We start from the raw sequence: 23,115 nt of genomic DNA, 5'->3' as shown, positions 1-23,115 counted from the left end.
AGTAGACATGGTATTACTGCTGTATGTGAGGCAGGATAGGCTTTCATGTGTTTACATAAGACAAACCCTATAGAGAGGAAGATAGTTAACACTCAGGGAAGAAAGAGGGCATGTGCATTAGCTTTGGTTTCCAAAACAATCTCAAGGCGTTGGTGCAGTTATTAATTTGGATAATTACAGCAATTACTTAGCATTATGTATGGCATATTAACACATTATTATGAGGGTTTTGGAATTTGGGTGCATGTGATATGCATCCAAAGAAGTTCCTATTTTGTGGCTTTTTGGATATTCATATTTTGATATAAATTGCAGATTGCTATGTTAAAATATTAAGAATTGTGTTCTTACATTTCTTTAAAATGCTTTAGATAATCTAAAACAGAATTTGGAAGTGCAAATATTTAAATACATATGTTGAAATAATGATATATTAAACTATACCTAAACTTATCACAGAGTACTTTCATGGACCTAAGTTAGATGAGTAAGGTGAAATCTTTTCACTGGGAGGAAGGGATGGGAAGAAAGAGAGAGAGAGAGAGAGAAAATGAATGAGATTAGAGGGAGAAAATAGCAAGAGAGAATATGTTTAAATCATTGTTTATGCAGGGAAAACTTAGGTTGATCACTGTTACTGTTATTTTGGTTATTTTTATTTCCAGCTATACTGTCTCCTGCCGAAAAAGTATAACTTTAACTGTTTACTCACAGTGCATTTGCTTTTCTCTCCTAATTTGCTTCAAAAAATTAGAGTCCAAAGAATGAAACATGTTTAACTCACATTTGGGCTTCTGTTTGTTTGTTGAAACAGAACTGTTCATTATGAAGGTGGCGCTGTGTCTGTTCATGCACGTTCCCTTTGGAGACTAGAGACGCTAAGAGTTGCGTAAGTAGAACTTCTAAACACAGCCTAATGCACCAAGTGTACCAAACAGCTCAGCGTTGTGCTTCTGTGTCAGCCTGTGATGCTGAAAACTATAGCAAGCAAGTGAACAAAGGAAACACCGAGAAAGTGGTCGAGAGTTTCTCTTTTGTCTATTTCCTTCCACCTACCTTTATCATTCCTTAGCCTCAGTTCACCAGCTGGCAAACCTGAGAAATAAGCAATAATTTTGTACAGTCTGCTTTTGTCTTTAGCCTCGTTTGTTTTTTTAACATCATCTCATCCAAGACCATGCATCTCTTGGCAGAAATGGCTACTAGGACAGAGTGATGTAAGATTTGGAGACAAGACAAGTTCTTTGCAAGCCTGTCGCACGTCTCAGATCTGACAGACTGTGGATTTAACCTTCTAAAAGTACATTTAAAACAGGAAACTTGAACATGAGCGTAGGACAGAGTCATTATTGGAAGTCACTGTATTTACTTAAAAATCACTTGATAGCTAAATACAAATCTGCATTGCAATAAAAGTCAGTGTGTATTCATTATAGTAATGAGGGTTTTTATATATTAATATTTATGAAACATAAATGTATAAAGTGTTTTTTTCTGATGACTTAACTGTCTGAATATTTCCATTTAGTTCCTGTAAATGAATACAATATGATGATAAAGGCGTCATTTTGAACTATTTTAAGTAGAATTAAAATGTCAGATTTTTTTAAAATAATTGGTAGCTTTAGTCCTTTGCCTAAGAGCAGTAAATTTTCAATGTATTTGTTTCCTAGTATATTGGGCTTTAAAGACTTTATTGATTTAGAATAATTGATTTGTATTGGGCTTTAAAGACATTATTGATTTAGGATAGCAGAATCTATGGGTGGGAATGAGGGCTATCTTACTCTAGTACAATTATCTTTGTTTGTTTGTTTGTTTGTTTGTTTATTTATTTATTTATTTATTTATTTTGAGATGGAGTCTTGCTCTGTCGCCCAGGCTGGAGTGCAGTGGCGCGATCTCAGTTCACTGCAAGCTCCGCCTCCCGGGTTCACACCATTCTCCTGCCTCAGCCTCCCGAGTAGCTGGGACTACAGGCACCCACCACCACGCCCAGCTAATTTTTTGTATTTTTAGTAGAGACGGGGTTTCACCGTGTTAGCCAGGATGGTCTCAATCTCCTGACCCCGTGATCCACCAGCCTCAGCCTTACAAAGTGCTGGGATTACAGGCGTGAGCCACCACACCCGGCCTAGTATAACTATCTTTATAGACATTTTATTTTGAGACTGTTGCCTGTCTAATGGTGATGGAAATAGTTAGAGGCCTTCAGTCATTTCTGCTCCTGTGTCCCATGCAATAATTTTGAAAAACTTTATACATTCCTGAACATTGTGAGGTTGACATAGAAATGCTTTCATTATCAGTTTAGATGCATAGAATATAACTTCCAGTGTATTTTAAATAGTGATACTTTAAAATAAAATGCTTACATCACCCTTTTCAAAGTATCCAATTGACTGTAAGTAATGCTGTGGTTTAATACCTTTGTTTATTGAAAATGGTCTTCTTTAACAATAAAAATATATATTATTCAGTTTTTCCTTTTCACTACATCCTACTCCTGTGCAACAAAAATATTTATATAAATTAATTTCTTATATTTCTTATGTTAGTCTGTAACTTTAAAAAGTTCTTCTATATTGTCATTAATAACTAATTGAAAATATTAAATTTCTTTGATATAAATGTAAATTGATCAAATCTACCTAAATATTAAAACTTTTGGTAACTACGAAACTTAAAAGAAAATTTTTATTGGAAATGCATATCATAATGAGATGGAAAAAGAACAGACAGACTTCTAAGGCAAACAAAGGAAAACTCATAGCTTTTATATATTTTGTAATTATTCAGATAATTTAAGGAAAGGGATTTTAAGTATTACTCATATTTTTTACTTTGTGTATTATAAAAATGAAAGATTAAAGAAGTGTTTATACAAATTAATTGTATAAATAATTACTAATTATATATGTAATTAACTTGTCACTATAAGTGCAGTTTTGAGAGGTTGTATTGCCCTTATAAAACAGATTGAATATGTGTTTTCAAAATTTAGAGATATGCCTATACTTCATGATTGAGTGCTTAAAGAAATATTTATCTTTTTTGTAGAGAGAGACCCTAAATGTATCTTATTTTTGGTTAAAAAATAGAACAAAAGCTTCAGAAAACCTGATAGGACTTTGTTTTTATTGTTATCGATATTATTGATGAGCTGTGACTACATAAATCTAGATTATTCTGCAAACTTCTGCATTAAGTAGTCTTGATCCTGTCTCTCTACTGTTGCTTATATTTGTATTTTGAAATAGAAGTTTGGAGTTTATTTTCACTTTGATTACAGATGATCAGTATATAGAAAGGAGATGATCTTATGGTCAGCCACTGGGGAAAGGGAATGCTAATTGCTTCTCATAGTCCAGATGTCACTGAGGGGAATACCATAGAGAAGGCAGAGCAGGTAGTTTTTCAACAGTTCAGCAGCTTAAAGCGAGATGTTTTGCTCTTCTCTCTGACCCTTGATTAAATTTCACCTTCCTGTCTAGCAGGAGGAAAGTAGGAGATTCATATGTACGGAATATCATTATTTTAAGAAGTTTTTCACATTATACTGACTCTTTAAACTACTTTGGCTTTATTGTAGATATGTAAATTAAGCCAATTCAGTTTAGGAGCTTTTATTTTTTTAAATTAAATCCCTTTCATTCTAGGAAGTTTACACGTCTTATATGCAATGGCCACATAATTACTAATTTTGCATTATATTTAGCAATTTATAGTGAAGATCCTGCTTTTGTTTATGATAGAACTATATTGCCTAATGCCAGTGTTTATATTCAATATTTGGGATACTCGGTCTTCTCTTTTCTCCAATGAGGTCCTAAACTATATATTTGTTGTAGTTGATGTGGCCCATTCATTATATATTTTATACTGCATACTCTTACACATGAAACTATTGTCAAAAGTTTTTCAGTATCATGGCCTTTTTAATAAATAGTTTTAATGTAGGGAGTTAAATTGAAGGGAAAATGCTCTCCTATATTTTACTCCAAGGCAAAATTATAGGGATATTGTAAGTGAGATATATGTTAGTTCCTGTAATAGGAATAATCATTGAAATAAAAACTATGAATTACATAGAGTTGAAGTTCTATTTTTTAATGTTACAAATAAACAAAATTAAAGGGTGACATATCATAAAGAAGTGCTCACTATTCCCCAATTCCCTCTGAGGTAATTTTGAGTAAATATCGATAATACATAGGGCACGGTTTTTAATGTTACCATAGGAAATTGCTTTATAAAACTCCATTACTATTGCCAATTTCAGTTTTTACTACATATGATTTTCTTGCCTCTTGATACTTTTGGCCTTGCCCTCTCATTTGGGAGGAGGTGGGGGTCTGGGCATGTGAGACCAGGCTAGTTTGAGTGGCTGGAAATGAAAGCAAATGTGCTCAGACTTTGCAGTGGTTTTGCCAAAAACTGGCCACATTGATTCCATTTCTACCAGAATCTTCAAAGAGACTTCAAAGGAGCACTGGTACCTATGAGTTCTATTGAATAGAACTGAGCCCAGAACATCTTCCAGATACGCTAGTAAATAGTATATATCTGGTCAAAATTTTGAGCTGTTTTGAAAATGAAGGTGTGTTCTATGATGATTAAGATGAATTGTTATTTGGAAGTGATTCATTGTTTCCAAATATTTCATTGTTTTTCCAAATAATGGAAACAAATATTAAACATATTTCCAAATATTTCATTGTTTTTCAAATAATGGAAACAAATATTAAACATAATTGTGACTGGGCACAGGGTGGCTCATGCCTGTAATCCCATCACTTTGGGAGGCTGAGGCAGGCAGATCACAAGGTCAGGAGATCGAGACCATCCTGGCTAACATGATGAAACCCCATCTCTACTGAAAATACAAAAGTTAGTCGGGCATGGTGGCGGGTGCCTATAGTCCCAGCTACTCGGGAGGCTGGGGCTAGAGAATCGCTTGAACCCGAGAGGCGGAGTTTACAGTGAGCCAAGATCGCACCACTGTACTCCAGCCTGGGTGACAGAGCGAGACTCCGTCTCAAAATAAAAATAATAGTAATAATAATAATAATGATAATTGTGGTTTTCATAGTATTTGCAAATAGTACACTTAATTTTATAAGAGGAGGATTTTTAAAAGCTTATTTCCAAAATAGAAATACTTTAATGTGCTATTATTGGTAATAAACTTTAATTTCATTTTAAGACAATACTGTGTTATCTGGTTTTATTAGTACATGGTTATTAACTTACCCAGGGGGCTTCACAAATTAATTGTCTTTATAAACAAATTCATGTGAAAATGAACTTGTTATAACATTCTACTGCTAATTTTCTATGCTAATATCTCAAGTCAAAAATCCAGGTTAGGAAAACAACATTAAATTGATTTATAATTTACTCAAAGATTGCTAGCTTTTAAACAAGTATTCTCAATTTGTAGAACACAAATGTTTTTAATTAGTCTATATAAAATCAAGTTTATTAGTAATAAGATTATATTGAAACTCTCCGTATATTTGCTTTTTCTTTGACTCATTGTATTTTGACAAAATCATCCACTGTAAACTGTCTTTTAAAAAATTATCCTTATGTTTCATTTTCTGCCTGTTGTTGACATATGAAGCTTTACAACATGCATTATTTTTACAGTATATACCTTTTCTTCATAAAATATCTGGCTGTGTACCTTTTGTGCTTTTTGGCCTTGAATTGGAATTATCTAATATCAAATTTGTCATTTCCTTTTGAGGTTTATTTGTTTGTTGAATCTTTTCTACTCATTCGTTTTTAGTTTTCTTGCGTGCTTTGATCTTAAGCTTGTGTCTTATCAATGATATATATGGCCTGTCCTTACTTTGCATGGTACGGTGTTAAGGGAAAGTCATGCACAATAGAACTGTGCCATCACTCTGCACCTTAGCATGGTTAAAGCTCCTAAATGCACAACCTTCAGTTAACAAGGTAATGTGCAAAGCAAGAACAGCTTGTATTTTGATTTTTCTATTTTATCCTACCTGAAAGTCATTTTATTTATTTTTAATAGATAAGTGGTAATTGTACATACTTACGGGGTACATAGTAATGTTTTGATACGGGTAATGTATAGTGATCAGATCAGAGTAATTAGTGTATCCATCATCTCAAACATTTATCATTTCTGTGCATTAAGAACATTCAGTATCCTTCAAAGCAAATTTTTAATGATCATAACTTATCTTTTTACTGAAACATTCTATATTTTCTGTTTATTAGATTTTTTCTGACTTTTTTACAATTTTCATTTTCTTGGTTTATCTTTTTTATTCATCGGGTTCTAATAATATAATTGTTCCACAATATTAAAATGTAAAGCATAAGAATACATTTCTTTTGTCACGTAAATATAGTCTAACTATATACTTCAGTTTATATATATGAGTTCCAATTAATCATACTTAGATGTTGACCACAATACTAGTGTTTTTCAAGTCTGTGCAAATACAACAACAGTTTTTAAGTAGTAAATGCTAAAATATTATTTGAAATTATACTTCTTGCATTATCTGCATTAGAGTTTGACTGATCTGTATTAGAGGTTGACTTGGAGCACAAGTTCTTAGTTATCTTTGCATAGAATAGGGTACTGTGTGGATGGTAGGGCATTTAGAGTCAGAACACCTTGAGTTACATTTAACTTCTTACTATAAGCTTTGTGACTTTTGTATATTACTTATCATTCTGAATAGCCATTTTGTTATTTGTGAAATGAAATTAATATCACTAATATCCTAAGTTTTTTGAGAACATTAAGACAATATATATGACTGTTCATTGTCTGACATATGTTTTAATGGCTACTCCTCCTGTGATTGTGGGTGCTGTTGGATCAAGTCCTAATTGTTTTCATTAGGTGGAGTGGAAGCCACATAAGATGGGGACAGCCATTCCGACTACGCCATGTCACAACAGGAAAATACTTGAGTCTCATGGAAGACAAAAACCTTCTGCTCATGGACAAAGAGAAAGCTGATGTAAAATCAACAGCATTTACCTTCCGGTCTTCCAAGGTAAGACAGAAAATATTTTGGGTTTCCTATAAATGTTACCCTGTCATATTTCCTTTGATGTTAGAAATGAGAAAATAAATGATGTAAGTATGTCTTACATGTATTTCTAAATTCCCAGTTTCTCTTCCATCCATTCCTCTCCAGTAAAACTGATTTTCTAAACCATTAAAACCTGCCTATAGAAACAATCTAAATGTACAATAAAGGGTAATGATTACATAAAGGGTAATGATTGCATAAATCATACTGTATACATACATATTGGGATAGTACGAAGCTGTCAAAAATGTAAAACATAAAAATACCTATTATACATCATCAAATGAAAGGTGTTTCATGTCGTTTATAGTTCTTAAAACACATTCATCCAGCTCCTTCCTGTTTTCTTAAGCATTGACAGTATACAGTGACCACAGATATTGTGATGTTTTTGGGTTACAGTATGAGGATAAAGCACACTGGAATCTGTGTCTCAAAGATACATTTATACATCCATTCTTATATGCAGACCTTTATCCTTAACCCTATTGAATCATTTTTATGATAATTGCTATATTCGTCCATTTTCACACTGCTATAAAGAAATACCTGAGACTGGGTGATTTATAATGAAAAGCAGTTTCATTGACTTATACTTCTGCATGGCTGGGAAGGCCTCAGGAAACTTACAATCATGACAGAAGGGGAAGCAGGCAGGTCTTACATGGAGGCAGGCAAGAGAGAGAGCAGGAGAGTGAGTGTGAAGGAGAAAGCGTCAAACACTTAAAAAAACCATCAGATCTCATGAGAACTCACTCACTGTCAGGGGAACAGCATGGGGGTAACTCCCCCCATGATGCAGTCACCTCTTTCCCTCGACACGTGGGGATTACAAATTGAGATGAGATTTGGGTGGGGGCACAGAGCCAAACCATATCAATTGCATATTTGTGTTCATAATTTAATGAAGATTGTGAAACTTGGGAAAGACGATTGGAACAATATTAAACTGCTAACTAGCTTTCATCTTAGAAAGGCAAAACTTCGTTCCTTTAAATAGATAAAGATTTGACTTTGTATTTCTGCGATTACTACATACTCATCTGGGTATAGGCATCTTCACAGTGTTATTCAGGGCTCATTAAAAAGAAAAAAACGTATTATTTTGTTTTTTCACTACTAGGAAATTCTTAGGATTCAATCACCCTTCCCCATATTTTGTATGCTGGCTCAGTTCAAGTTGTATTTTTGATAGCAGTGTTGTTAGATGAAGAAAAGATATTAAGTACCATGTATAATATATTCAAAACAAGGTCATGATTTGGCTTAGTAGAACCATAATACATGCACTACAATGCTTTTTCAACATTGGATTAGGTTTAAATTTTTACTTTGCCCCTCTCTAGAGATCTATATGTTAGGTAAAATCTTCTGAATATTTTACAAGCATTAACAAATGATTATTTCCCATTTAGGTAAAACGTTTACCCTAAAAGACCAATTTTCTGTACACTTAATAAATTCCATTTTATTAATCTTATAATGGTGTCCTGACACAGCATAGGATTGGCAGCATAAACATAAATATTTATTGAATTTTGAAGGTGTCCCACAGAACTTCTATTTGCAGTTGTCACTAGGGGCCACTGACCACTTTTTTTCTACATTGGGTCTATGACTTGGATTGCTCCAGTGAGTACAGAAAATAGAGAACATTAATTTTCCTAATTATGAAAATAAACTATTTCACTATACTCTTAATAATGTATTTCATATAAATAATGTCTAACATACAAGAAAACATATTCATTATTTAGAGTGATAATTGTAACAAAATTAAAAGTAGTTATTTACAACTACTTAAAAGATTTTTAGTGTTTTAATCATATTTAATTTCTTCTGATTTTGAAAGGAGTACATGTTTGTCTTAGAAAGTTCAGAAAATACAAAAAAAAGTAGGAGTAAGAACTACCTAATTATGCAGAATATCAACATTTTGATGAATTTCCTTCCTAATCGTTCTTCTTTTGCTGTGTGAACGCACACAACCTTGCAACGTGGGGATTCGGGATCACCAACACCCCTCCCCCATGCAATTGAAATCTACATTCTGACTCTCCAAAAGCCTAACTACTATAAAGAAGGCTGGGTGTGGTGGCTCACGCCTGTAATCCTAGCACTTTGGGAGGCTGAGGCAGGTGAATCTGACCAACATGGTGAAACCTCGTCTCTACTAAAAATACAAAACCTAGTTGGGCACGGTGACATATGTCTGCAGTCCCAGCTACTTGGGAGGCTGAGACAGGAGAATTGCTTGAACTCGGGAGGCAGAGGATGCAGTTAGCTGAGATCGTGCCACTGCAGTCCAGCCTGGGTGATAGAGCAAGACTCCGTCTCAAAAAAAAAAAGAAAAAAAAAAAGCTATGAGGAAGATAAAATATATTTTCTATGCCTTAGGTGGAAGTGGACCATCAACAAAATTGGTCCTTGTTTTCATGTTGAGTAGGCTGAGGAGGAGGAAGAGGAAGAAGAGGGGCTGGTCTTGTTGTCTCAGGGGTGGCAGAGATGAAGGAAAATGCATGTATAAATGGACCTGCACAGTCCAAGTTCATGTCGTTCAAGAATCAACTGTACGTTACAAAATATGACTACAGTTTTGTGTTCTGCTTTCATTTGAGGATGTGTAGTAGGTATTTTTATATTTTTGACAGCTTCATACTATCCCAATATGTATGTATACGCTATGATTTATGCAATCATTACTCTTTATGTAATCATTACCCTTTATTGTACATTTAGGTTGTTTCTATAGTTATATATACATATATTCATACATATATATTATTATAAATAAAACTCAAACCAAAATAAGGTGTAGGGAGACCAGAAGTAATTCTGAAAAGACAGTATCCTGAATGGACATTCCCAATCCCTTTCTCTTTCAACTCCTGTTCTGGGTTATACCGAATGGTAGCAGATGCCTCTGAATCTATGAGTTAACTGGAGAGCTCCAGGAAAGACAGTCAGGGTAGGTCTTTATTCTCCATTGTGAAAATAGAGAGGCACAGCTGGTAAAACCTCACTATCCTTACAAAGCTTCTGTATCTGTATATTTGCTCTGGGGACTCTTAGAGGGCCTCTACAGTGGGCCAGAATTGCTCCTTGTCTCTGTAACTGGAAAGTACAGTGAATCCCATTATGGGGACATGGGCTTCTTTCTTAAATCTAGCTAGCAGAGGGGTGGGAATTTGCTAGTTTATCTACTGATAGCACCTCCGTCCAGAAAGATAAAAATTCAACCCACTAAAGAAGAACCAATTATTTGATGGTAGAAACCCTTTTCAAGTAAAGAAGGTGGTACCTATTAAAATGACATTCAGCTTATTGACAATAAATTAGAAAAACTAGAAGACATTGATATCCTTCCAGCAAAATATAACTTACCGAAATAAAACCTCGAAGAGGTAGAAAAACATGAACTGGTACATCGCAATGGAAGCCATTGGAATGATTTGCCAAACTTGAGTATTTTAAAAAGCTGGGAGTCTATGGTGGGAGGATCTCTTGAGCCCAGGAGTTTGTGGCTGCAATGAGCTATGATCATGCCCACTGCGTTCCAGCCTGGGCAACACAGTGAGACCAAGACTCTATAGAAAAACTAAAAATAAAAAATAAACAGGCAGAATACATCTAACAAAAATTGGAGGAAAAAGAGGAAGAGTGAAAGGTACAGTAGGTGCTCCAGTTGCCTTCTATGAAACAAACGTCAAAGATCTTCTTAAGATTGAAAACTCAAGTAATGGGAGCATAAATATTTAACAGCCGAAAGGGAAACACTCAAATATAATAACATTTACTAGAACAAGATGATGGAAGAGGGAAAAGTGAGAGAGAAGTGAGAGAAAGAAGTGAGAGAAAAGTGAGAGAAAGAAGAACACGCTCCCTTTTTCATCATGCGTAAGCCTAATAAAAAGAAGTAAAGGGTTACTAAAGAGTCAGAGACATAAACACAGTCACAGGCATGCAGACAGTGAGGAAAATGAGACCATTTAGAGTGAATGGCTCTAAAAAAAAGTATGAAAACAGAAAACCTAAAATATGACACAGTGAAAACCTAAGATATGGCCCACTCTATTTGCTTATCAATATATATAAATGGACTGTATCACAATTTAAAATTAAAATAATTTCATATTCGGGCATGTGGTATAAATTATGCTGACATTAAGAGGCACATCTAAAACAACTTTATTTGGAAAGATTGGAAATAAAAAGATGGCTAGTGGAATACCAAGAAAATACAAACAGGCCAGGTGTGGTGGCTCACCCCTGTAATCCCAGCACTTTGAGAGACCAAGGCAGGTGGATCACTTGAGGTCAAGAGTTCGAGACCAACCTGGCCAACACAGTGAAACCCTGTCTCTACTAAAAATACAAAAATTAGCTAGGCATGGTGGCATGCACCTGTAATCCCAGCTGCTTGGGAGGCTGAGGGAGGAGAATTGCCTGAACCTGGGAGGCGGTGGTTGCAGTGAGCCACTGCACTCCAGCCTGGGCAACAGAGTGAGACTCTGCCTCAGAAAAAAAAAAAAAAAAAGGTATCTGTTCTTAATATCAGATAAGGTGGAATTCAGGCAAAATAAAGCATTGCAGGAGACAAAAAAGGATATTTCATGGTATTGAAGAGTGCAAGTCACTAAGTTGTAACAGTTGTTAAATTTACATAACAAGGTAGTATTAGTATTCATAAAACAAGATAGTATTCGTAAAACAATAAAAAGTGGGCAAAGGATATGAACAGACACTTCTCAAAAGAAGATATTTATGTGGCCAAGAAACATGAAAAAAAGCTCAACATCACTGATCATTAGAGAAACGCAAATCAAAACCACAATGAGATACCATTTCATACCAGTCAGAATGGTGATTATTAAAAAGTCAAGAAACAACAGATGCTGGTGAGGCTGTGGAGAAACAGGAACGCTTTTACATTGTTGATGGGAATACAAATTAGCTCAACCATTGTGGACGACAGTGTGGCGATTCCTCAAGGATCTAGAACCAGAAATACAATTTGACCCAGTGATCCCATTACTGGGTATATAACCAAAGGAATATAAATTAGTCTATTATAAAGATATATGCACACATGTTTATTGCAGCACTATTCACAATAGCAAAGACATAGAATAAACCCAAATGCCCATCAATGATAGACTGGATAAAGAAAATGTGGTACACACACCATGGAACACTATGCAGCCACAAAAAGGAATGAGATAATGTCCTTTGCAGGGACATGGGTGAAGCTGGAAACCATCATCCTCAGCAAACTAACACAGGAACATGAAACCAAGCGCTGCACGTTCTCACTCATAAGTAGGAGTTAAACAGTGAGAACACATGGACACAGGAAGGGGAACATCACACACCATGGCCTGTAGGTAGGCGGGGCGTGAAGGGAGGGAGAGCATCAGGACTAGTAACTAATGCATGTGGGGCATAAAACCTAGATGACAGGTTGATAGGTGCAGCAAACCACCATGGCACACTTATACCTATGTAACCTGCACATTCTAAACATGTATCCTGGAACTTAAAAAAATGCAAGTCCCTGAAGTTGTAAGTTGTTAAATTTACATAACAAATAAATATAGGGTAGTACTAGTATTTGTAAAACAAAATCTGCAGGAGCTACGAGGAGAAACAAACAGAAAATCTTAGTATTAGGAGATATCAAGTCACCTTTTCTCAGTTCATGATACACACACACACCACACACCTCATACCACTGAGGGCTTTATGGTGTATGGTGAGCTGCCGCAGAAGCCATACCCTTAATTGGACATTCATTTTGTTCACTCAGGAATATTGCAGGGCTGACTTGAGCGGGACTGGGAACTGGGAACATGCCAACAGTTAGTGCCCTCTGAGAGCTTGGGAGGGTGTTCAGGAAGGAGGGACCCTGTCCTCCCACACTCCTTGGCTTTTTAAATAAAAGAATTGCTGCCTTTCTGTGATTCCTTGTAAGTCAGCCAACAGAGCTGAGCATTCTCTCTAGCTGATCTCACTGAGTATCAGGACCCCCATTTTACAGATGGGGAAAACCAAGGCAGGGAGGATGAGTCATATGACCAAGTGGCAGGGCTAGGAACACAGAAGAGTTGGTGGACACAGGGTTATCTCTGCACCAGAACAACTGGCCAGGGTGGGGTGGTTACATATAACTGGGCCGTAGCCTTCTGGGCTGGCTGGTTCACTCGTTCAGTTCACCCCAGGTTGTAAGGACTGCCATGGGAGCCTGAGGCAGACGCTTGTCCTGTCAGGGCCTCACCCAGCTAAATTGTCACCCCACCCCTCCACAGGCTGCTGCCTGACCCTGTGTCTAACTGTGATCTCTCAAAATCCTACCTTTCCTGCAGAAAGCTGAATAGAGTCCATCTTTCTCATTTGATTCTTTCTCTAGTAACCATAATCCTCCTGGAGGTTAATGAATGCCTGTGACAAAGCAGGTTATTCACATGGAAATGGAAATGCAAAACGGGAAAAGTATATTAATATACTTCAAAAATATTCTTATATAGCCTTTCATCCGTTGATCTATATATTTTTAAGTTGGGGTTGGGGGTGGGAGGGCACTGTCTTAGAGAAATAAAGTGAAACTTGTAGGTAAAAATATACGTGCAAGTTAATTTCATCATTTGTCATGCCAAAAAATGGAAAAGTCATAAATTTGCAATAAAAATTATTCTATATCTATAATATTAAATGGTATTAGCTTTCAAAATATATTAATCTAGAAAGATATCCTTGTAAATATTGTTGAGTAAAACAACATTTTGTTGGATGTGTTTTTCATGGCTATCTTTCCAGATCAATATATTGTTATATATATATCTCCAGATCAATATATATGTTATATATATAATGTATATATACGTTATATATGTTATATAGATGTTATATATGTTATATAGATGTTATATATGTTATATATTGTTATGTATATAACATATATAACATTCATATATGTTATATATTGTTATAACTTATATATGTTATATATTGTTATGTATATAACATATATAACATTCATATATGTTATATATTGTTATAACATATATATGTTATATATTGTTATGTATATAACATAACATTCATATATATATAACATATATAACATCTATATAACATATATAGTTGTATGTTTTATATGGATATGTTATATCCATAACATGTTATATGCAAACCAATATATGTTGCATATGTTATATACATAATATATATGGATCTGGAGATATGTATAACAATATATTGATCTGGAAAAATATCCATGAAAATATTGTTCAGTAAAATATTGTTTTACTCAACATTTTGAGTTGTAAATTGTAATATAGGTATTGCAAATCTTATGATAGATATTAATGTAATCTATTGTTGTAATATTAAAGGTATTATAAATCTTATTTTTGTAATTAAATCTTCATACTTGTGTTTGTATATGATTTTATGGTAGTTGTGGAAGGATATATACTAATCATTTAACTTAGAGTATTTTAGAAAGATTAAAATGGAAGCTGTATGAGAATATGAAGGCAGAGAGAATTTTTTTCTTTAACTTAAAAAATATATCTCTGGATTATTTTGGCCATTACAATAGTCATATTTATTTTACAACAAAATCAGTTAAAGAAAAAAACAACCATTGCACTGACATTCTGGGACATAAGTTCTGTGCACATTTTTGATTTGTTTATTTAGGATGGATTCCTAGAAATGGAAATAGTGACTTAAAACCTGTGAATATTTTTGAATGTTCTTCACACAGATTGCCCAAAGCAGTAGATTTTGAAACATTTTTCTCCGAATATCTCTCCTAATATTCTCTCCATGTTAGAATAGGGCCCGTATTTGAGGACTTTTGACTCTCCAGATCCTTCTGTGATTTCTGCTCAGAGATTCTGTTTCTGGAATTTGGCAACTGTGTAATGTCACAGGTTGCATGGAGGTAGAGAGGGCAAAGATCCCGCCTCTTCTTTAACTGAACAATTTAGTTTCTCTAAAGCTACTTTCCTGCCTGGTGTTCAGGGAACCGCTCAAGTGTACAGGTTAATAACGCTGCCATGCTTCCAGCCACTTCATTCGTACAGGTAATTTCATGTGATGACGTGGTTGAAGGCAGTGAAAGTGAAGGTGAGATTTCAGGAAAAATTTTTTTAATCACAGCATATTTTTAATTTTAATATCACTGGAAGATTAGATAATAAAGTTTTTCCCATGAACTAGAGACAATAACCCTTCCAATTATTTATTTTAAAATGACTTTTTCTATTACATTACAGAAAAATGTAAAGGTAGTACAAAGATGGAGAAAGGAGAAAAGTAAATTCATGCACAATCCATCACTCAAACAACCTCTTGTGTGTATTTGAGTTGTAAGCGAATATTACATATTTTGATGATGAACAGTGTTAATTATATACTATTTTGGGTCTAATTTTCATTTAATAATATATACTACTATATTCTTTAATAGAATTTACTATATTCTTTAATAGAATTTGGCAGTAATTCAACATCTTATTATATAGATTTATCGTAATTCATGCAGCTACTTCATTGTATTTGAATATTTAGCTTATTTTCACTTTTAAGTCGAATATTTTTATCTCTGAATATTTCTATATATTGCTGACTACTTCTTTTTGGAAGTTGTGCTATTTGTTCTAAGAATATGAAGATTTCAAAAGTGTTTGGTACTGGAGACTCTCAGAGGGCAGAGCAGTATCTGTTTTGTTCACCATGGATAGTGCAGTGCCTGACACTTCGTGGGGATTGCTAAATGTCCCTAGTGAGTGAATGCACCTGGCCAAAGTACTCTTCAGAACTTTGCACCAGTATTTATTCTAAGCAGCAGGGTATGAAACTTTACATTTCTGTGCGACCTCATCAACAGATGATTTTAAAATCTGATAATTTTGATAGATGAAAAACCAGTTGTATCCTATTTTATATTCTATGAGTAAGTTAACCTCTTTAACTGTAAAACTCCTATCATTTTAAAAGCAAATTATAATGATTTCGTATTCCCATGAATGAAACAAATGCCACAGTAAGCAATTTTTAGCAATTGGCTTTTTTTTTTTTCATTTCTTGGAATGTATGTGGCTTTCACAAGCAGATGTATTTGAACTCTCCTGCCCTTCATTCCATCTCTCCCAGAGCAATGACTTTAGACTTTTTTTTTTAAATATACCTTTTACAGTTTAATCTCAAATGTGCTTCAGATTATTCAAGGCATTTAATATATCTTAAATATATATGCATCTCATAATATTTCAAATGAGCTCCGAATCATAACTTGTAAGGACAGAAACAGAATCAATAACAACAATATGTTTTCAATTGGGAACTTCTGAATGTACCAGCAAAGCTACTCTAAGACTGGGCATAAATATATTTAGTTGGGAGTGGAAAGAAAATTCTTATTATCTGGTGAGTCGAAGTGGTATGGGGGATTTGATTCTCCTGACTCAGTCTTCTCTGGGAAGGGAAGGGATGGAGAATTTTTATGCCCACTTCCAAATTCTTTGAAATTCTGCTCATGTCCTAACTTGAGCTTTCTGTAATCATGGTTAGTGTCTTTCCAGTTAGGGCTGTCTCTGGATATTACGGATTAGGAATTTTAAAAATGACTTTTGTTTACAACAATGCCCCACTTCCAAGACTATAGTCCGGAGCTGGTGATTCAAATTCCTATTTCGTTGGTTAAAAGTAGAGCAGTGACGCCTTTTTCTTACATCTGCTTTTCTGTCATCACTATCATTATCATCAGCATCATTTTCTTAAAGCAAATTAATGCTTCTCGATAACTTACTTCGTTTAGAATGCACAGTACTCTTTTTACTGTTTTTTTTTTTACTACTGTATTTTAAATTTTCTAATTCTTAGATCCCTGATTTTCAGAAGTTTGTAGGTACCAATAACTCTATAAGGGGAGAGCTATAATTTAAATAAATTTAATTAAAACTATCTGCTAATTAAAATGTTTAGGTGACTGTGTGTGTGTGTGTGTGTGATGTCTTAGAGAAAAGAACAAATTAGTGTGAGATTCTTGTGTAATATTTTACCTAATTTTGATTGGTAGAAAATTGTTTTTAAAATAGAAGACATTTCTGATACTAGAAAAGTAGTTAAAATCCGGCTACAAGGTACAGAAAAAAGGGCTGTGGAACTAACATAATCTGATAGTTTAGTTTCATTTAAAATAAGTTACAAAACACAAGTAGGTATCTCAGGAAAAAATAAATGGCACAGAAATACATATCTAAAACTACACTCACCTATACAGACATGTGAAAAATTAGAGTAATTGGTAGTGCTGATTATAATATTTATAATAGAATCCTGTTTTGATTGGAAGCCCAATGAAGTAAAAATCCATTCATGCTGATAAGTATTTTCTGCAATTATATAATAAAGCAGCATTGAACTTATAACTATTGAAACACAATAAAAAGAGACCTTGATTAAAGATGAAAATATATATTTTTAAGATACTGTTTCATATTGTCAAAATTTCAGAGATAATAGAATAGCTCAACAGATTCACTTAATCCCTTTGTTAGTCATCACATTTGATCATGGTCTCTGTTCTTTAAAATACATATTGGATTCACTTAAAGGTATATTTGATACTTTTTCCCCACCTCAGTGTCACTGGTAGGTTGAAAATTACTGCCCTCTCTTTACATACTTCTGCCACATTTCCTGTGAAGAGGAGTCCTTATATTGTGAAAGGCAAACACTTTTTAAAAAATGACATAACATATATCTTAGACCTTAGATCTTAGACGTACATCTTCTACCATATTTCCCATGAAGAGGAGTACTTACATTGTGAAAGGCGAACACTTAAAAAAAAATGATGTAACATATATCTTAGACCTGAGGTATACTTTGAGTATGCAATAATGAATGACTGCTGGTTGACATAATTACTGTGTTGCAAATCAAGATTGATTACTGATGGAAAATCAAACTTTTCTAGGTCAATTTTCAAATCTCAGCTTTCTTCTGGGTTTAGGAGTTTTGGTTTTGAAATTCTGAAATGAAAATCGATTCTTGTGAACGCTTGCATTTACGTGAGCAGTCCCTTACCTTTAACTGTGTGAGATGGTATTGAAAGTACAAGTACATTTGGAAGATTTTATAAATCATTAAGATCATTTTAACTTAAGATTTTAAAGGTGAGACTGGCTTTAAAATTCCATGTTGCTAGTTGACATAAGAAGCATTTCCTCAACTGTCATTGGGGTGTCTTTGACACTAATGTGAACATTCACCAGCCAATCTCAAACACAGGATTTGACACAAGAATCAACAACTGCTGACAACCCTATATATTCAGAAAAAAACCGAATAAAATAGGAAATGTTTATAATGTAACCTACTTTGGTTTTCTTTTAAGGAAACTATTTTACAAAATGAAGAATGCTATTTGATAGATGTAGATTTTCTTAGAAATATTCTTCACTTTCTCTATTTCTAGAAGTTTTAACCATTGTTTTCAAGTGTATTGAAATGTTCGTTTAATCATAAGACAGATCTTGCCAATCATATGTGTATTCAATCCCCAACCCACAAGATAAAATTTTTTTAGCTTAAAATGCCCCTGAAACATTTCTCTGTAGGCGATTTCCTCTGTTTTTTCCTCCCTATGTACAGTGAATAGAAGTCTTTTGCTATGGAAATGGTGGAATAACAGTTTCAAATAAGACTGTCAATGAGATTACAAGAATTGTGGAACAAATGTCAAAAATATAATAAAACTTTTTCTTTGAGAGAGAGTCTCTCGCTCTATCACTCATGCTAGAGTGCAGTGGCAAGATCTTGGCTCACTGCAACCTCTACCTCCTAGGTTCAAGCAATTCTCCCACCTCAGCCTCCCAAGTAGCTGGGACTACAGGTGTGCACCATCACACCCAGCAAATTTTTGTAGTTTTAGTAGAGACAGGGTTTCGCCGTGTTGCCCAGGCTGGTCTTGAACTGCTGAGCTCAAGCAATCTGCCTGCCTCGGCCTCCCAAAACGCTGGGATTACCCAGGCGTGTACCATGATGCCAGATTAAAATGTTTTTGAGACATTTATACTATACTATTTTTATTTGGATTTTTTATTTTCGATTCAGAATATGTTTCAGGTGTTTTAAAACGTACACTTTCACACAGTGAAAATAAAGGTAGAGGTGAATAACTTACTATGTGTCAATCAATGTGCTAAGACCTTTCATGCATTATCTTATTTAATCCTAACACAACTCTATGGAGTTAAGGTGCTGTTTTTTTATCTTTATTATGCAGCTGAGGAAGCTGAGGCTTAGATAAGTTATGTGGCAGAACCAAACTTAACTACATAGTAAGACTAAAAACCTCTTTAGTAAGAAAATTAAAGATTTTATAAAGAACTTGTAATTTTTTTTTCTTAACAAAACAGTTATACAAAGTTACCCATGGAGATGAATTTTGCATTTACTTGGGATTAAAATCAAAAGAAATTTTTGCAGCAGTCTTTTCTCAAGGGGCATTGATAACCTGATAAAATAGTGCCAATTATGGTTTTACAGAAGATAGAGAAATTCAGTTATAGTTGTATGCTGGTCTTTTTTAATGACTGTAAGAATGAGAATGAACCCATTGAAGCCTTCTGTGATTAACATATCATAATTTGATAGTTTAGTTTTATTTAAACTAAGTTACAAAACACAAGTGGTTATCTCAGGAAAAAATAGATGACACAGAAATACATATCTAAAGCTACATTCTCATATACAGAAACATTGTGATGAATTACAGTGATCAATCGGTCAGGATTCAGCCAGAGATGCAGAACCAGTGGAGATAGGTATATATTAAGGCATTTATTCTATAGGTTTGCTTAATGAGGTTGTGAGGGCTGGGTAAGTAAGCCTGACACCTGCAGTGCAAGTGGTCTGGCAAGGATGATTATGATCAGGTTGGAATCCTTAGGCATGGGCTGATGCTGTTGTCCACAGGTGGTCAGGAAGAGAGGACCAAGAGCAGGGTAGAGTCCCATGGAAACTAGCTGTAGTTTATGTGCTCAGGGAAAGCCTGAACCCTTTGAAAGAGCTCACCTGGTTAAGTATCATCCACCTTGGATAATCTCTCCTTTGATTTACTGGGAGTCAATTGATAAGAAACCTTAATTATATCTACAAGATCCCTTGACTTTTGCCATCTAAGGTAACCTCATTGCAGGAGTGATATCCTGTTCTATTCATTGGTCCCACGCACATCTAGGGGAGGGTATTGCACAGGGTGTTAGAGGGCTAATATTTAGGCGCTGTGACCTTAAGCTCTGTGGCTGCTGCTGTGGAAGCCCCTCAAAGACCCCTTCAGCAAGAGAAACTTAAAAATCCTTTCTTTCCACCAACTCACTTACCAGAGTAATTTCTCCTGAGAAACCGAGGGATAATGAGGGATAATGTGTGATTTTTTTGTTTGTTTTTTTTTGCATTTCTGTCCTGGAAGGGCTAAGCCTGGCCTGGCCTGGCCTGTCAGTACCAGTCATTTCTCTTACCATGTAACATTTTTAGACTTTCTTTTCACAGTGACCAACTATTCTGTTCTGCAGTGTGGCACCATAAAGGAGCAAATAAAAAAATTCTTTTGACTTTTTAATTTTTTCTAACTTTAACCATTACTTGTCTTAAAGAGACCTGGCTATTAAAAAATCAGTAAAAACTCCATCATCTAAGGATAAAGGCCTTTTTTCTTTAGTTACCTGGTAGAGTAATTTGGATAGACATACGGATGATTTTAACTATGCTAGAAGAATTCCTCTGAACTGCATGCTCTGTATTACAAGAAATAATTCTATAGGACTAGTTTTAGTCTTTTACTGAGTCTACTTTTAGATATCTAGTATGTATATATCACTCAGTATATATATGTGTATAAGGCCACAGTTCTTCAGAAATAGGTATGTCTTCATTATGAGTCAGGTTGGTATACCCAATGCAAAATATCACTTAATACTTTTCAGACCAATCATTTTTACATCTGGGTCTATTTTATTTGTTTACTTTTTATTTTTATTTATTTTTTTTGAGATGGAGCCTTGCTCTGTTGCCCAGGCTGGAGTGCAGTGGCACAATCTTGGCTCACTGCAAGCTCTGCCTCCCGGGTTCACACCATTCTCCTGCCTCAGCCTCCCGAGTAGCTGGGACTACAGGTGCCTGCCACCACACCCAGCTAATTGTTTGTTTTATTTATTTATTTTATTTTTTATTTTTATTTTTTTTTTTAGTAGAGACGGGGTTTCACCATGTTAGCCAGGATGGTCTCGATCTCCTGACCTCGTGATCCGCCCGCCTCGGCCTCCCAGAGTGCTGGGATTACAGGTGTGAGCCACTGCGCCCAGCCACATCTGGGTCTATTTTAGTATTCATTTGAAAATTAGATGTTCCAGGCACTTATGAATGGGATTATTTGAATGCTCATAATGGGAGTAGTTTGTCAGCACAGTTTTTATGGGAAATCTGAAGGAATTTCCAGAAATTCTTCAAGGATCTGACATTTGCAGGCTGTTCTGGTCCTGAGGTTATGTGGGGTCAGGCTGGAGGAATCAGACATATGATTCCTGCTGTCAAAAAGGTGAATGATAGTCAAGTGGAAAGAAGACAATTGAGGAACAGTTTTAACAAAGTACCAACATTTCCTTGATAGTGGAAGTACAACATGCTATGAGAGTACATGAATGAAAAGAGAAAATATCCATACAAACCTCTTAGATTGAAAAAGCAGTGTTTGCAATAATTCTAGACTGTGCTGAAAAGAGTTATTTTATCTTTGAGTATTTTTATAGCTCTTAAGGTCTCAGGATTATTCTTGCAGGATAGAAGACTATAAAAGTTAAAAATTTACAGGTTTTAATGAATAAGATAATGCTTATAAGATAATGCTAAGATTAGGAGGATCTTGACATTTTCTTGATTAAATGTAGGAGGTATAGGAATTAAATTTTATATAGTCTTTTGAGGGAGGTTTCCATTTAATAGCAAAATACTTAAGCTAGAGTGTTTTAATGGCAATCTGATCTACAGATTGAAAAATTTCTATTGATTAACTTTTAATTTCATTAACTCTTTTTTATATAATTCCAATCTGATGCTAAGCTGACCCAGTTAATTTTGTATTTAAATTATTTTCATTTTTCTATTTCATTTATTTTCGTGATGTATAATTTAGCCCTATTTATTCATTATATATATGTTTTCTTTTACATTTTTGAACATATTTTGTAATTTAAATAGTTGCTGTAAAGTCCTTGTCTGCTAGTTGCAGGATCTGGGCCATCTTTGCATTGATTTGTATTGCCTATACTCTTGTTGTTTTTGTTGTTCCAAAAAATATAGCTCACATTTTCTAGTTTCTTTGTATCTGCTTATTTTTGACAATATATTGGATATTGGGAATGAGATGTAGTAGAGGCTCTGAATTTCAAGTTTTATTCTGAAGAGTGATTTTGGTTTTGCAGGCAGTTAACCTTGTTGGATTGAAACTTCAGTTTTCTCTCTTTTACATGGGGAGTTGCTTATATTTTTACTCAAATCTTTCAGCTTCCATCTGTTGCCATTATACTGGACTTTCCTCCAGCATACATAGTCAGCAGAATTCGGATAATTTTTTACAAAGATTTTGTAGATAACTTTGAGTCCAGGATTTAGCCCATCTAATTATTTTGTTGCTTGTGGGCCCTGGAGCATATCCTCTGATACTTCAAGCCAATAAAGCAGCAGATTGCTGCTGCCAGAGTAGCAGGCAGATTGGGCACTGCATGCCCCAAGGCAAAAGGCAGCCACTTATCAATCACGCAAGGTGCTGTTTGCCTTTTGAGAGAGATCTACTTTTCAATTTCTTCCTGCTTTTGGTCCAAGTGCCTTTAAGTCAATTCTTAAAAGGATTTTTTCCAAATTTTATAATAGTTTCTATAGGAGAATTCACTCCAGTGAATTACTTCATCATTTTCCGAAGTAGAACAACTCAAAAGAAAAATAAAATTTAAAA

At 34.7% G+C, this 23,115-nt stretch overlaps 1 protein-coding gene across 6 annotated transcripts in view; it reads left to right on the top strand.

The window, feature by feature from the left end:
* The window catches only part of RYR2 (ryanodine receptor 2), a 787,631-nt gene that overhangs the window by 365,792 nt on the left and 398,724 nt on the right, over positions 1 to 23,115 (top strand). For all 6 annotated transcript variants that reach the window (XM_030812625.1, XM_030812626.1, XM_030812624.1 and 3 more), the window contains 2 exons: positions 815 to 889; positions 6,893 to 7,049. In XM_030812625.1, coding sequence (XP_030668485.1) covers positions 815 to 889; positions 6,893 to 7,049 — 232 coding nt within the window. The remainder of the gene's footprint in view (positions 1 to 814; positions 890 to 6,892; positions 7,050 to 23,115) is intronic.

This window comes from Nomascus leucogenys, chromosome 5, assembly GCF_006542625.1.
Source record: "Nomascus leucogenys isolate Asia chromosome 5, Asia_NLE_v1, whole genome shotgun sequence".
Classification (NCBI taxonomy): domain Eukaryota; kingdom Metazoa; phylum Chordata; class Mammalia; order Primates; family Hylobatidae; genus Nomascus; species Nomascus leucogenys.
Note: the sequence above shows the minus strand (reverse complement) of the source record. Positions and strands in the feature narration are given on the sequence as shown.